Raw genomic sequence first — 13418 nt, 5'->3', positions numbered from 1 at the left:
GAAGAAGATGATGAATTTGAAAGCCGATTTGATATGTTCGACGACTCGGACGGTGCTTCATCTGAAGATGATAACTTCAGCTCATACGGTGAGTCTCTTACAGAAGACGAAGATTCACCAACGCTACCTCCCAAGAAGAGATATCAGAACTTCTCAACGAGCGGATCTAAAGGGAATCTGGAGGTTCTAAAGTTGGAGATGTCGTCGATAGAACTTGAAGTAAGGCAACGATACGAGAGTAAAGACGATTTCGAGAGACGACTGAAACTTCTTACAGTGAGGCATCGATTTGATTTTGATGTAGAAACATCAACCCCGACATCATACGTTGTTAAGTATTGGGTTGATGGATGTCTCTGGAGAGTTTGTTCTTCAACCTAAGGGGAATCCCCAGCGTTTTATGTTCCTATGTACGATTCGAATCATACATGTTCTTGCCCAGAGCGTTCTAATCGATCTCGACAAGCAACACCAGATATTTTAGGAGAGTCGTACAAGAACTTTCTCGGCGACGTTGGTCCGGCCGTTTGCCCTACGAGTGTCGGAATAGCTATCACTAAGCAGTTTGGTGTAAAGGTAATTACTTTGTTGTGGCTGAGTTATGTAAACATTGTGACTGAGTAATATGTTATTAACGTAGCGGCTGACATATTATTACAATACGGCTGGGTTATTATAATTTTAGATGCAGCTGAGTTATGTTTACGTTGTGGCTGTCTTAATGTAATGATGCGGCTGAGTTATGTGTATCATTTTTTCATGTGATAGATGGATTATTGGAAATCACACCGGACGCTGAACTTTGCAAGGGAAATCGATGAGGGAACACCTGAGTGTGGGTTTGAAATCTTGCCTTCTTACTTATACATGATAAGAAGGGCAAATCCGAGTACAGTTACGCGTCTTCAAATCGATGAGCTTGGAAGATTCATGTATGTGTTCTTTGCGTTTGGTGCGAGCGTAAATGGGTTTCCTTTCATGCGCAAAGTTGTAGTTGTCGATGGTACGTTTCTTAATGGTAACTACAAAGGAACACTACTCACAGCACTAGCTCAGGATGGTAACTTTCAGATTTTTCCAATAGCCTTTGCAGTGGTTGACACTGAAAATGATGATTCGTGGCATTGGTTTTTTACGCAACTAAAACTTTTGATTCCTGACGACAAGGGTCTTGCGATAATCTCGGATAGGCATAATTCGATAGGGAAAGCAATTAGAAATGTGTATCCATTAGCTGCTCGGAGAATATGCACCTACCATTTATATAAGAAAATATTGGGACGGTACAAAGGAAATATGTATTTTGTATGGTGAAGAAAGCGGCGAGATGTTTTAGGATGTCTGACTTTACTGCGATTTTCGAGGAGATTGAAGCGATTAATCCTGCACTCCACAGCTACCTACAAAAAGCTGATGTACGACTGTGGACGCGTGTTCATTTCTAGGGAGAGAGGTACAATTTGATGACTACGAACATAGCAGAATCAATGAACAGAGCATTGTCGAATGCTAGAGGTCTTAACATTGTTCGAATATTAGAATCGATATGTGTTATGATGACCAGATGGTTTGCTGAACGGAGAGAAGATGCCAGATAGCAGCCAACGACGCTTACGCGTGGTGTGGAGAAACTACTACATGTAATTAAGTCAGTCGTAACACTAAAAATAAGTCAGCCTTTATAGTTATTAAGTCAGCCTTTAGAGTTCTCAAGTCAGCCTTTATATGTAATAAGTCAGCCGTTTCACATTTATTCTATTTTTCTTAATAGGGTCATGTAACTGACGCAAGGGATTTGACGGTAAAAAGGATTAATGATCATCACACTGAAGTTAAATATGGATCTTCTGGCAAGTCTTTGAATGTTGTTAATTTGGTAGAGCGAAAGTGCACATGTCGGCGTTTCGAACGCGAGAAATTACCATGTGTACACGCAATCGCAGCTGCGGAGTACATGAATGTTTGTCGTATATCCTTGTGCAGTCCTTACTATAACAGCGCTTAGTTGGTGAGCGCATACGCTGAATCGGTCATGCCGGTTGACTCAGCGCAACCTATTCCAGAATCGTCGCTAACCAACCGTGTTTGCCCCCGTCTATTCGTCAACAACCAGGAAGACCTAAAAAAATAGGATGAAATCTGCTTTAGAAGTTGCACATGCAAACAAACGTCCTAGGAAAGAGACAGAGTGGACATAATGCGAAAACTTGTCCGATGTAAGCAAGTGTTGTAGGGATTTTCGTGTTTTTGTAATACGGCTGGGTTTTGGGTTTTATTGTTCTTCTATTACAGCTGGGTTTTTGATTTTCAAGTTTTGTATTACGGCTGAGTTTTATTTTCATGTTTTTGTATTACGGGTGGTTTTTGGATTTTCATATTTTTGACTTACGGCTAAGTTTTGGATTTTCATGTCTTGGTATTTGTTTCAGACGTATTTTTACACGCCAAAACAATGGCGGCATAATTAGCCAGTTACAGCTGAGGAAAACATCGAAAAATGAAATGTCCATACATAACTTAATAGCCCCTACGTAATTATTGATATCTTAAAATACGTAACGTCGCGAAGTCAATTTCGGCTGAGTGATTAAAAATATCAGCTGAATGAAATACATTACGGCTGGGTTATGGAATAACTTCTCGCCCAAAAAAAACACGTCGCGATACGAAAACAGTTTTGTTGCTGATAAATAAGGTACTTCTCGAACAATTACATGTTCAACTCTCTATTGTTTTACACAATTGCTCTCTCTCTCTAAATCAATTTCACCCCTCTGCGAGTAAATGGAATATTTTCCGATTCTTGAAATGCCTGAAGAAATTCAGGCATTGGTGGTTGAACGTGTGGCTGGTAACTCCTTCCAGGATCTCTATGGCCTTAGAGCATCGTGCAAGTTGATGAAGGCGTTAGCAGATCGGCGTAGTGTATGCCATTTTTACGATGTATTATCCGTTCCCTGGAGACTCAATATGCCTGCTGAGTTGTTGAAAACTTGCTACGTTGAGAGAAATCCAAGCACACTTTATATAAAAGGTGTACATTTTTCTTCACATCTAACCTTCAGGAAGAAGGACTTTCTTTCATGAAGCTTGCAGTGAATGAAGGATATGAGCGTGCTGTGTATACACACATAATTACTCGAGCAATCTTTTGGTGTGATGGGCAGTATTTTGCTGGTATTCCAAGAGAAACAATTGACAGGATCGAGAAAGTAGTGCGATCTGTGAAATGAGGATAGGGTTTGTGGCATTCTGACGAGTTCCACCAAAATAGGGCCATGTTCACATCAGCTTATCTTCCGTCGTTCTACAGTTGCCAATGTGCAAATCCTGTGGACCGACAATGTCTCTGCTTGTGGCACATTGATGTGACTAAGGATGACAACATGTGTTACCGATGTTTCTGGAGCAAAGAGATAGGCATGTTCTTACGTGATTTTGAACCGATAAGCCTGTTTAGGGACACAAGGAAGTGGTGAAGATGTAATGTTCTCATGTTCTTTGCTATGCCATTATGTATGTCGAACAACAAATTGATGTAATGAAAGTTGAGTTATTGTTTCTTTTGGCTGCTTTATAGTTTTATACGGCGGAGTTATTGTTTATTGACGGCTGAGTTATTGTTTCTTTTGGCTGCTTTATAGTTTTATTATGGCTGAATTATTGTTTACTGACGGTTGGGTTATTGTTTCTTTTGGTTGCTTTATAGTTTAATTATCGCTGAGTTAGATCTGACTGCTTTATATGGCCGAGTTATTAATATGTTTTGTGAATCTTTTGGTTTAATTACGGCTGAGTTTTCTTTTGGCTGCTTTATATGACGGCTGAGTTATTTAATACGTTAAGTCTGAATTACATAAGAGATAGGCTGACTTATAATTACAAAAAATGACTGACTACACACAATAGTAGTAGTAGCAAAGTAACGCCATTCCAACGCCACAAACAACCACATTCCTCAAACACCGACCCTGACTCATACATTCTTCTCCTTTTCTCCCATATTCCATCTTCATTCCTTCAATCTCTTTCTCCAACCGAGCAACGTTAACTCTGAATTCGGAGATGTCTTTGCTCATGCCACTTATCAGTGACTTAATATCCTCAACCTCTTCCACCAAACACTCCTCCGCCCATTTGAATAAATGTCTCTGTTTTCACCAATATAACCAGATCTAAGTATTACGTTACAGAACATGCGAAATAAGAACCAAAACGAACCTTGTTATATCCTTTAGTGCAGCAGTAGTACAATCTTCCTGGATTTGTAGCGCTTGCAGATGTAAAAATTTCAGAGGGTTCACCACACCAACATTGTTTCGACGTTCTTCTTCCCGAGTTCAAACGTCGTCTGTAAGAATTTCCTGAAACGCAGGATGAGGAAGACATTTTTATCCTCAAAACAATTTCAAAATACAGACATTAGTGCGACTTTAGGGTGAGTAAGAAGACGACATCATGAAACGACAATGTTTACCATTTTTCCTTTTTAAGTATTAAATATATAAAAATTCAATGTCTCGATTTTGTAAATTACTCGACACATGCGTGCCAGCCGTTTATTTAAAACTCATGATAATTAGTCGACAACTCAGTCCAATCAAGCAAACGGAAACGTCCCATTAATAATGAAATGGGTGAGTGATAATCTACATTGTGGTATAATCCTTCACAGAAACATTCACGACTGAGTTATCTTAGTACGTAGTGGCTGAGTTATATTACATTGACAATTGAGTTACCTTCTTCGTTTTGGCTGAGTTAACTTCAAGTTGTGGCTAAGTTACATAACATTAACGGCTGAGTTTTGTAAACATTGTGGCTGAGTTAAGGAAACAACCACGGCTGAATTATAATACATAATATAAAGTAAATACGAATTCGACATGTCGAATTACATTCAGAAACAGAAAATATCAGGTTCAAAATACAGACATTAGTGCGACTTTAGGGTGAGTAAGAAGACGACATCATGAAACGGAAACGTTTACCATTTTTTTCTTTTTAAGTATTAAATATATAAAAACTCAATGTCTCGATATTGTAAATTACTCGACACATGCGTGCCAGCCGTTTACGACTGAGTTTGCTTAGTACATTCACGACTGAGTTTGCTTAGTACATTCACATAAACATTCACGACTGAGTTTGCTTAGTACATTCACGACTGAGTTAGCTTAGTACGTTGTGGCTGAGTTATATTACATTGACAGCCGAGTTACCTTATAGTTTTGGCTGAGTTACATAACATTCACTGCTGAGTTATGTAAACATGGTGGCTGAGTTAAGAAAACAACTGCGGCTGAATTATAATACATAATATAAAGTAAATACGAATTCGACATGTCGAATTACATTCAGAAACAGAAAATATCAGGTTCAAAATACAGACAAGGCATCACTGTCAGAAACCAAAATTGTCAGGACCAAACTCTTCAAACATGTGGACGAGATCACGCCAAACTCTAGTTAGCATCCACGGAGGCTTGTCGCCTCCTTTTGCCCAAGTGATCTTCAAATGGCGCATCTGGCAGCGAAATAGCGTTCTGGCCACAAGATTAAAATGTGTCCAAACTGTCGAATTATACCTTCGATCCCATGTGTTTTTGCGCTACAACAAAAAAAATTACAAAACCGTTGTTAAAGAACACACATGTTCTCGATGTAGACAGAGTGGACAAACTGTTGATATATCTAATATGGACACATATCCCGTCCTTATAGCGAGTTGAAGAAACCAGTGTTCCTTAAAATGATCGGGAATGGCGCAGTATGTCGGCCAATCATGAACCCATCCTTCTGCAAGAATCGACGGGATGACGAGGTAGAGATCACTTATAAATTTGAACCAGGTAGTGCTGATTGTGTCAAGCAAGTCACCCGGACCAGGGTATAGAAGAGGGAGGTTTTCAGGATTTGCAGAGCTTAGTATCGCATTGACAGTGTTCTCTAACCTCGCTGAATTACCAAGAACAATCGACATAACTTTTGATGGGGATAGATAGATATTGTTTAGGTTATTTCTAGAGGGAGAAAGGGGTAAGAAATGGTGTAAGAGAGGGGACAATATATAGAGAGTTATATAGAACGTCAAACGTCGTGAGTTAAAATTTCCCAAGATTCAGTTTTCTTTTTCCCGCCAAACGTCAAGATTAAGTTATACTTCACGGCTGAGTTCCTGTATCATTTACGGCTGACTTAGTAATTGGGGTTTAGGGTTTAGGGTTGCTTATTTAGGGTTTAGGTTTGCTTTTTTGGGGATTTAGTTTTAGGATTTGGATTTATGGTGCAAAGAATATAATAAGTAACACAAATTCATGATAAATAACACAATAATCGTTTACGAGTTTCGAATTATGCTCACACCTTATATCTAAATGTAAGGTTTTAAGTAATTGTAAGACAACATATACCTCAAGATCATGATCAATTCTAATCTCGTAAATTCAATAAAGAAGACACATTCAGTTGATTATATATTCACTTCAAATTGATAATTGGAGATTCAATGTAACATTTTAAAGTGTAAACATTTCATCTTTTTGATTCTAGTGTATGTTTGAGGTATGGCTGAGTTTTAATAGCATAACAGCTGACTTATACTAAACGATACGACTGAGTTATATAAACATTTGTTCGATTTTAGGGTATGGTGGATGTATGGCTGAGTTATTTAAATAGATACGTCTGAGTTACATATAACGTTTCGGCTGAGTTATATGAATATTTTCGATTTTAGAGTATGTTTGGGGTATGGTTGAGTTATAAAAACGATAAGACTGAGATATATTAGCTAAAGTCAAATACTTAATAACTTAAGTCAAGAACAAAATAACAAACACAGTTTCAATTGGACAGCATATTGTTCATCGCATTATTTTGTCCTTCATCGAGGATCTATGCTGCCATCTTCACCCTTAAACCTTGAATATTGTTATCGTTTATCCCATCAAAAGTTACGCCAAGCGCTAGACACTCCACAAACTTCAACGAATACACCCCACAATCGCCAATCTGGGTGTTTTGTAGAGTGTATCTTTTGCTCCTGCTTCTGAATGCGAACTTCTTCTTACTAGGGGCTCGGAGATTGGCAGGAATAAGTTCACTCAACATCACGGGAAGCATAAGCGTTAGCGGTTTAATTGAATCTAGTATTCTCTGCTCACTTTCGGGTGTTGCATGTCCAAAGATTGGATCGTAGCAATCAATCTTGTCCTTCTTCAGATCCACGTGAAACGCCACCCAGTGATTTCCGCCTGTTTGAAGACATCCGTACAAGTGATCGACATCTTCATACCACTTCAAGTTTGTTGAACATTCAAGGGGAAGCTTACCGTTTATTAGATCTTCTTAACCATTGCCTTTGAAAGTGATCATACTAGGTTTTATCTTGAACTGCTTGAAATCGTGAATCCAAAAACTTAACACCCAAATGTCAATGAAGGCAATCCGCTTGGACCAGAATGGGGTGGGATTTCGCATGGAACTTTTAATGAGGACGTTTATATACGCTGCGACATGCTTCACAAAGAATGTTGACCAGTCAGCCGTAATCAAATATATAACTCAGCTGTACTAGAATATATAACTCAGGCGTACTAAAGACTTATATTATCAAACACCCATCCATATTCTTTTTCCAGCCACGGTCTTTCATGGATGAGTATGCTGTAGAAGTCACTCTCATCATCAGCTGAGAGGAGTGCTGGTTTATCTGCTGGTGATGGTGGTTTGGGAGGAATTTCCTTAATGTGTTGCATCAGTTTTTCGAATAGCGTCGGATCAACAGGTGCTAGAGGGTCATATATTACTAATGAAGGCTTAATATTCTTCCTCATGCACGTCGTTCCATCGTCTCCAACGTACGAAAAAACTAGTGGTGAAGAAACTGCCGTCAATGCAAACCCTTTTGGAGATAATTAAACACGTTTCTCCCGATATTCCCTTACTACGGCAGATCTAATCACTTCCTGATTCTCGACATCAGACTTCGGGGCAAATTCGTTCTGTTCCGCAAGAACTTCGTCGTTCGTCACATCACAGTCACTGTCCTCTCCAGATTTTTCAACTATGCATCCTATTACATTGGCACGCGGTGGAGTCACGTATTTGTTCTTTGACACATCCTTTTTTCATTTCTTTAGCTCAACATGTTTTTGCTTCTTTAACTCAGCCTCTTTTCTCTTAGCCTCAGCTTCTTAATTCTTTAACTCAGCCAGTTTTTGCTTCTTTAACACAGCCTCTTTTCTCTTTGCGTCAGCCTTCTCCTTCCTCTTTAATGCAGCCTCTGCCTGCACTGCTTTTTTATTTTCAGCGGCATCCTCATACTTTACATTACGCCTGCCCCTGCAGCCGCGTCCATAGGCTGGAACCTTAGCATCCTTATCATCCTCAATAGCCTTTGAAGGAGAAACCACAACGAAATCAAGATCACTATCAGTAGCTTTAGCGACACTACCAAACTCCTCAGCCAAAGTCCTTTTCACCCCTGATTCCTTATCAAGCTCCTTGGCCAAATTCTTTTTCGGTCCCAACACCTTACCAGGAGTCGCAGCTAACGCTGGACTATTGACAAACTTCTGCTGCGTTTGAACCCGCGGTGATGCCAACGATAAAGATTTATCTGGTGATGGTGGAGAGACGTTATCATTGTTTTCGGGAATTTCCCCTACCCCAAGAACTTTCAGACGCTTCTCCACTAAAGCTTTCACCCTGTCATCAATGGTCCTCTGGTCCATCAATGGTCTGTTCCGGTCTAACTCGTAAGCGTCAAACCGTGAGTCAATCTGATCAAATTTTCTGGAAATATTCTCCAGAGTACTCACAATGGTCGTCAGAGTCGTTTTGTTCTCCAACTCCAAATCTTTGCTACCTTCCTTCTCGCTAGAACCCTTTCCCACAGCAGCAGCTTCAGACTCAATGGTGTTCACTTCATTCTGTGTCTTAATTTTTTTCTGCTTCTTAGTGGGTGGCTCAGCTTCTGACGAAACTCCACCCTTCATTTTCTTCTTCTTCTCATTCCCCTTCCCCTTTGCATTCCCCTGCACTTCCCAAAAACCTTTCTCGAATCTACTTATGTATGCCTGTTATCAAGCTAACGAGTTGTGGATCGTCAGCTTCACCCGGCCAACGAGGAAACATCTCTTCAATCGAGTCCTTCAAAACCATTCTCCTCACACGCACCTGCAACACCAGGTAATAACAAAACTCAGCCACCACAATAACACAAAACTCAGCCATCAATAAAAATAATTCAGCCACCAAATAACACATAACTCAGTCATCAATTAAAATAAAATCTTACCTCGCCATGCTCTTTGATTTCGGCAGACAACAATTTATCAAAACTTGCACGTGTACGCTTTCCACCCCATCAAAAAAGCGGAACGTCTTCATTATTGATCACTCTCCCAAAACTCTCACCGAAGCAGGCGACGGATTCATACGCCCAAATCAATAACAAGTCCTTCATGCCGCTTATTGTGTATGAACCTCCTTCTGGAGCCAATGTCTTAATGGAGTCAATGAGAACTTCGTATGCAGTCCGACCCCATGGATACGATCTCATGGCTTCATCGTCGAATACCCTTATTGCACTTTGAAAGGGTATCCTTGAATTGTGATGCGACAAATAGACTCCCAGGGCTTGAAGGAGTAGCAGCCCCAACCACTTACGCTTTTCAAAACTCCAAAGCGGACAGAACTCTAATGCTGCCTTCAGTTCATCTAACTTGGGTCCCATCCCAAGCGGCACTTTCAACTCCTCCCAAAATTCTTTGTAGTGATCAAGATCAAATTTTTCTGTTGGCAATGGGCCTGTGTTTAACCTAGTAATCTCACCAAACTTGAGCAAGCTAAACCTAATAGCCTCATCAACCAAGAGACACCATATCTCCTTCTTTAGAACTCACATGCTTTCGCGTCCAGCTAACCTAGCAACTACTCCAATGGGAGAGTTCACCAGTTCTTCCCACACATCAAGTCCAATTGTTTCTCTAACGTGGGGCAAATGTCCTGGACAGAAAATTGTGATTAATATCTTTACCTTCTAGGTTAGAAGACCCTTCAAGGTAAAGTCTTGGAGGGTAATCCCGTGATTTAACTTCAGCAGCATCCATCTGATCATATAACACAACAATAAATCAGCCACAAAATAACAATAACACAGCTTTACTATAACAATAACTCAGCCAAAAAATGTTTGAATAACTCAGTCACAACATAACAGTAACTCAGCCACAACATAAAAGTAACTCAGCCACAACATACCATTAACTTAGTCACGACACAGCGATAACTCAGCCATAACACAACCCTAACTCAGTCGCAACAAAACCCTAACTCAGATGCAACAAAACCATCAACAAACCATATCACAGCCGCAACATACACTACAAGAAAACACGCTACATTCCGATGGCCATTCCGACGGACGTCACTTTCGTCGGTTTATTCTGACGAAATTCCGACGATAAACCGACGAACCATATATTTTTGTGTTCGTCGGTATTTCGTCGGAAATTTCCGATGACTAACCGACGAAATTAATTTCGTCAGAAATATCCTGTGAAATTCCAATGGATTATTTGACCTTTAAGAACTCCGACGACTTACAGACGAAAATATTCTGACGGCCATATTGACCGTTCGGATTCCGACAAAATTCCGACCGAGAAATTTGACCGTTTTAGAAATCTGATACATTTGCGACGAAATTTCGACGGATATTATTTGACCGTTCGGATTCCGACGGAATTCCGACGAAGTATTTGTCTGTTTAACAATTCCGACGATTTTCCGACGAATTTTGTTATGTTTGTCGGAATTCGGTCAGAAATCTGTCGGAGTGTCGCATGAATTTTTCCTATAAATGTGACCTCCCCACACCACATTTCCCTCGTTCATTCTTTTTTCTCTTTTCACTCTCTACAAATCCGAAAAATTAATCATGTCTTATGGAAATTATTATCGATCGTGGATGGATAAACCACATTTGGATCCAAACACCAATTTGCTTACGGAGGAATACATGGCAGGTATTGGCGAATTCATGGCGCTTGTTCAACGACAACCGGAAGCAAATACCGGTATGTTACGATGTCCATGCTCCTCCTGCAGTAGTAATAAGGTTATAAGGGAATGAGATGTTTGGACTCATTTATATATGAGAGGGTTTACACAGAGTTATAAGGTTTGGTATCTACATGGAGAAACTGGTTATGAATATGGTAGTACTAGTGAACCTCAGCCTGTGGTTAGATTAGAAGAACCAAGGACGGAAGTAGATTACGGTGTAGGTACTGAGCAAATGGTAAATGATCATTATAGAGGGGAAGAACCCAATGCATAATCTAGGAGATTATTTGACATGTTGGATGCAGGAAAACAACCTTTGTACAAAGGTTGTCGAGATGGTCATTCACCCTTATCATCTGCAACTAGATTGATGGGTATTAAGACAGATTATAATTTGGCTGAAGAGTGCGTGGATGCGATTGCTGATTTCGTTAAAGGTGTTCTACCAGAGGATAATCTAGCATTGAGTTCATACTACGAGGTTCAGAAACTGGTAGCAGGTATTGATTTACCGTATCAGGTGATAGATGTATGCATCGACAACTGCATGATCTATTAGAGAGCGGATGAGAACCGAGATAGATGCAAATTTTGTGGGAAACCTCGTTATCAGCAAACAAGGGGAAGAGTTCCAGTGCCATTCAAAAGGATGTGGTATTTGCCTTTGACAGAAAGACTGAAGAGGTTATGTCAGTCTGAACGCACAGCCCAACCAATGAGATGGCATGCAGAGCACTCCACAGATGGTCAGATTAGACATCCTTCAGATGCAAAAGCTTGGAAACATTTCCAATCAAAATATCCAGAATTTGCCCATGAGAGAAGAAATGTCTATCTTGGATTATATACTGATGGTTTCAGCCCGTTTGGAAAGCATGGAAGACAATATTCTGTATGGCCAGTGATTGTGACACCGTACAACTTACCGCCCAATTTGTGCATGCGACGAGAGTTTTTGTTTCTCTCCATTCTCGTCCCCGGGCCAGCGCATCCGAAGAGATCACTTGATGTGTTTTTTCAGCCACTGATATATGAGTTGCAACAACTATGGGCGGATGGTGCTGAGACATACGATGTTTCGTGCAAAGAAAACTTTTAGATGCGGGCAGTACTTATGTGGACAATAAGTGATTTTCCAGCATATGTGATGTTATCTGGATGGACAACTCATATCCACATTGTCAAGATAACACAGATGCTTTCCAGCTAAAACACATAAGGAAAACATGTTGGTTTGACTTTCACAGAAGATTTCCACCACCCGATCATCCATACCGTAGGAGCAAGACTTTGTTTACGAAGAACAAGAAGGTGTTTGACAGTCCACCAGAAGAAATTAGTGGGAAAAAATTGTCGGAGCAGTTAAGGGATTTGGTGCATATAGGACGCCAGACGTTGGTGGACATGAAAATATTCGAATCGACGCTGTTGGAGAACTACACAATTGGAACAAAAAAAGTATTTTTTGGGATCTGCCATGTTGGGAGGATCATCTGTTGCGGCATAATTTAGATGTCATGCACATTGAGAAGAACTTTTTCGACAATCTGATGAATACAATTCTTAACATCCAAGGTAAAACGAATGATAATTTGAAGTCAAGACTGGATTTAGTCGATATTTGTGATCGTTCTGAACTTCACGTTGTTGAGAACGGTGTGGCTCCCTTTCCCATATACCGGTTGGATGTAGCTGGAAAGGAGGAGTTTTTTGGTTGGCTTACAGATAAAGTGATATTTCCAAATGGTTATGCGTCAAATTTGCGTAACAGCGTTGACAAAAGTGAAGGAAAATTTACTGGCTTGAAGAGTCATGATTGTCATGTAATGATGCAGCGCCTCCTTTCGTTTTGTTTTTCCGCACTATTGCCACAAAATGTTCATGAAGCAATTGCAGGTATTTTATATTTTATATTTTAATTGGTTATCAATTCAATTAGTTTATTATGTTTTATAGGTACTTATGAATGTTTTTTTTTCTTTATATATGTATCCAGGGATAAGCGCTTTCTTCTGTGATTTATGCACTAGATCCGTCACCGCGGATGATATTAGTAATTTAAAGGATAACATACCCGTGAGCATGTGTAACCTCGAGAAGATATTTCCTTTTTCGTTTTTTGATGTAATGGAACATCTTGCTATTCATCTCGCAAGAGAATTGGAACTTGGTGGTCCTGTACAATACCGATGGATGTATCTTTTTGAGCGTTTTATGCATCATCTGAAAAAGAAGATCAAAAATTTAAACAAGGTGGAAGGCTCAATAGTCGCACAGGTGATCAATGAGGAAACAACAAACTTTGCTGAAAACTACTTTCCATCAGAAGTGCAGACAAAAAA

The 13418-nt window shown here is 39.9% G+C and overlaps 2 protein-coding genes across 2 annotated transcripts in view; one reads left to right on the top strand and one right to left on the bottom strand.

The window, feature by feature from the left end:
* Nucleotides 1-1314, top strand: part of LOC106338043 — a 1640-nt gene extending 326 nt beyond the window's left edge. The window contains exons 2-4 of the mRNA XM_013777108.1: nt 5-238; nt 383-576; nt 769-1314. Coding sequence (XP_013632562.1) covers nt 5-238; nt 383-576; nt 769-1314 — 974 coding nt within the window. The remainder of the gene's footprint in view (nt 1-4; nt 239-382; nt 577-768) is intronic.
* A 6884-nt stretch (nt 1315-8198) lies between these two features.
* On the bottom strand, nt 8199-10118 carry LOC106338042. The gene is made up of 5 exons (XM_013777107.1): nt 10046-10118; nt 9912-10014; nt 9407-9827; nt 9100-9183; nt 8199-9041 (listed from the first exon to the last, which is right to left on the bottom strand). Exons 1-5 carry the CDS (start codon nt 10116-10118, stop codon nt 8199-8201), a joined length of 1524 nt encoding a protein of 507 aa, XP_013632561.1.
* Between the last annotated feature and the right edge of the window lie 3300 nt (nt 10119-13418).

This window comes from Brassica oleracea, chromosome C4 (genome assembly GCF_000695525.1).
Source record: "Brassica oleracea var. oleracea cultivar TO1000 chromosome C4, BOL, whole genome shotgun sequence".
Classification (NCBI taxonomy): Eukaryota; Viridiplantae; Streptophyta; class Magnoliopsida; order Brassicales; family Brassicaceae; genus Brassica; species Brassica oleracea.
The sequence above is the reverse complement of the archived record's forward strand: the minus strand, read 5'-3'. Positions and strand labels throughout refer to the sequence as shown.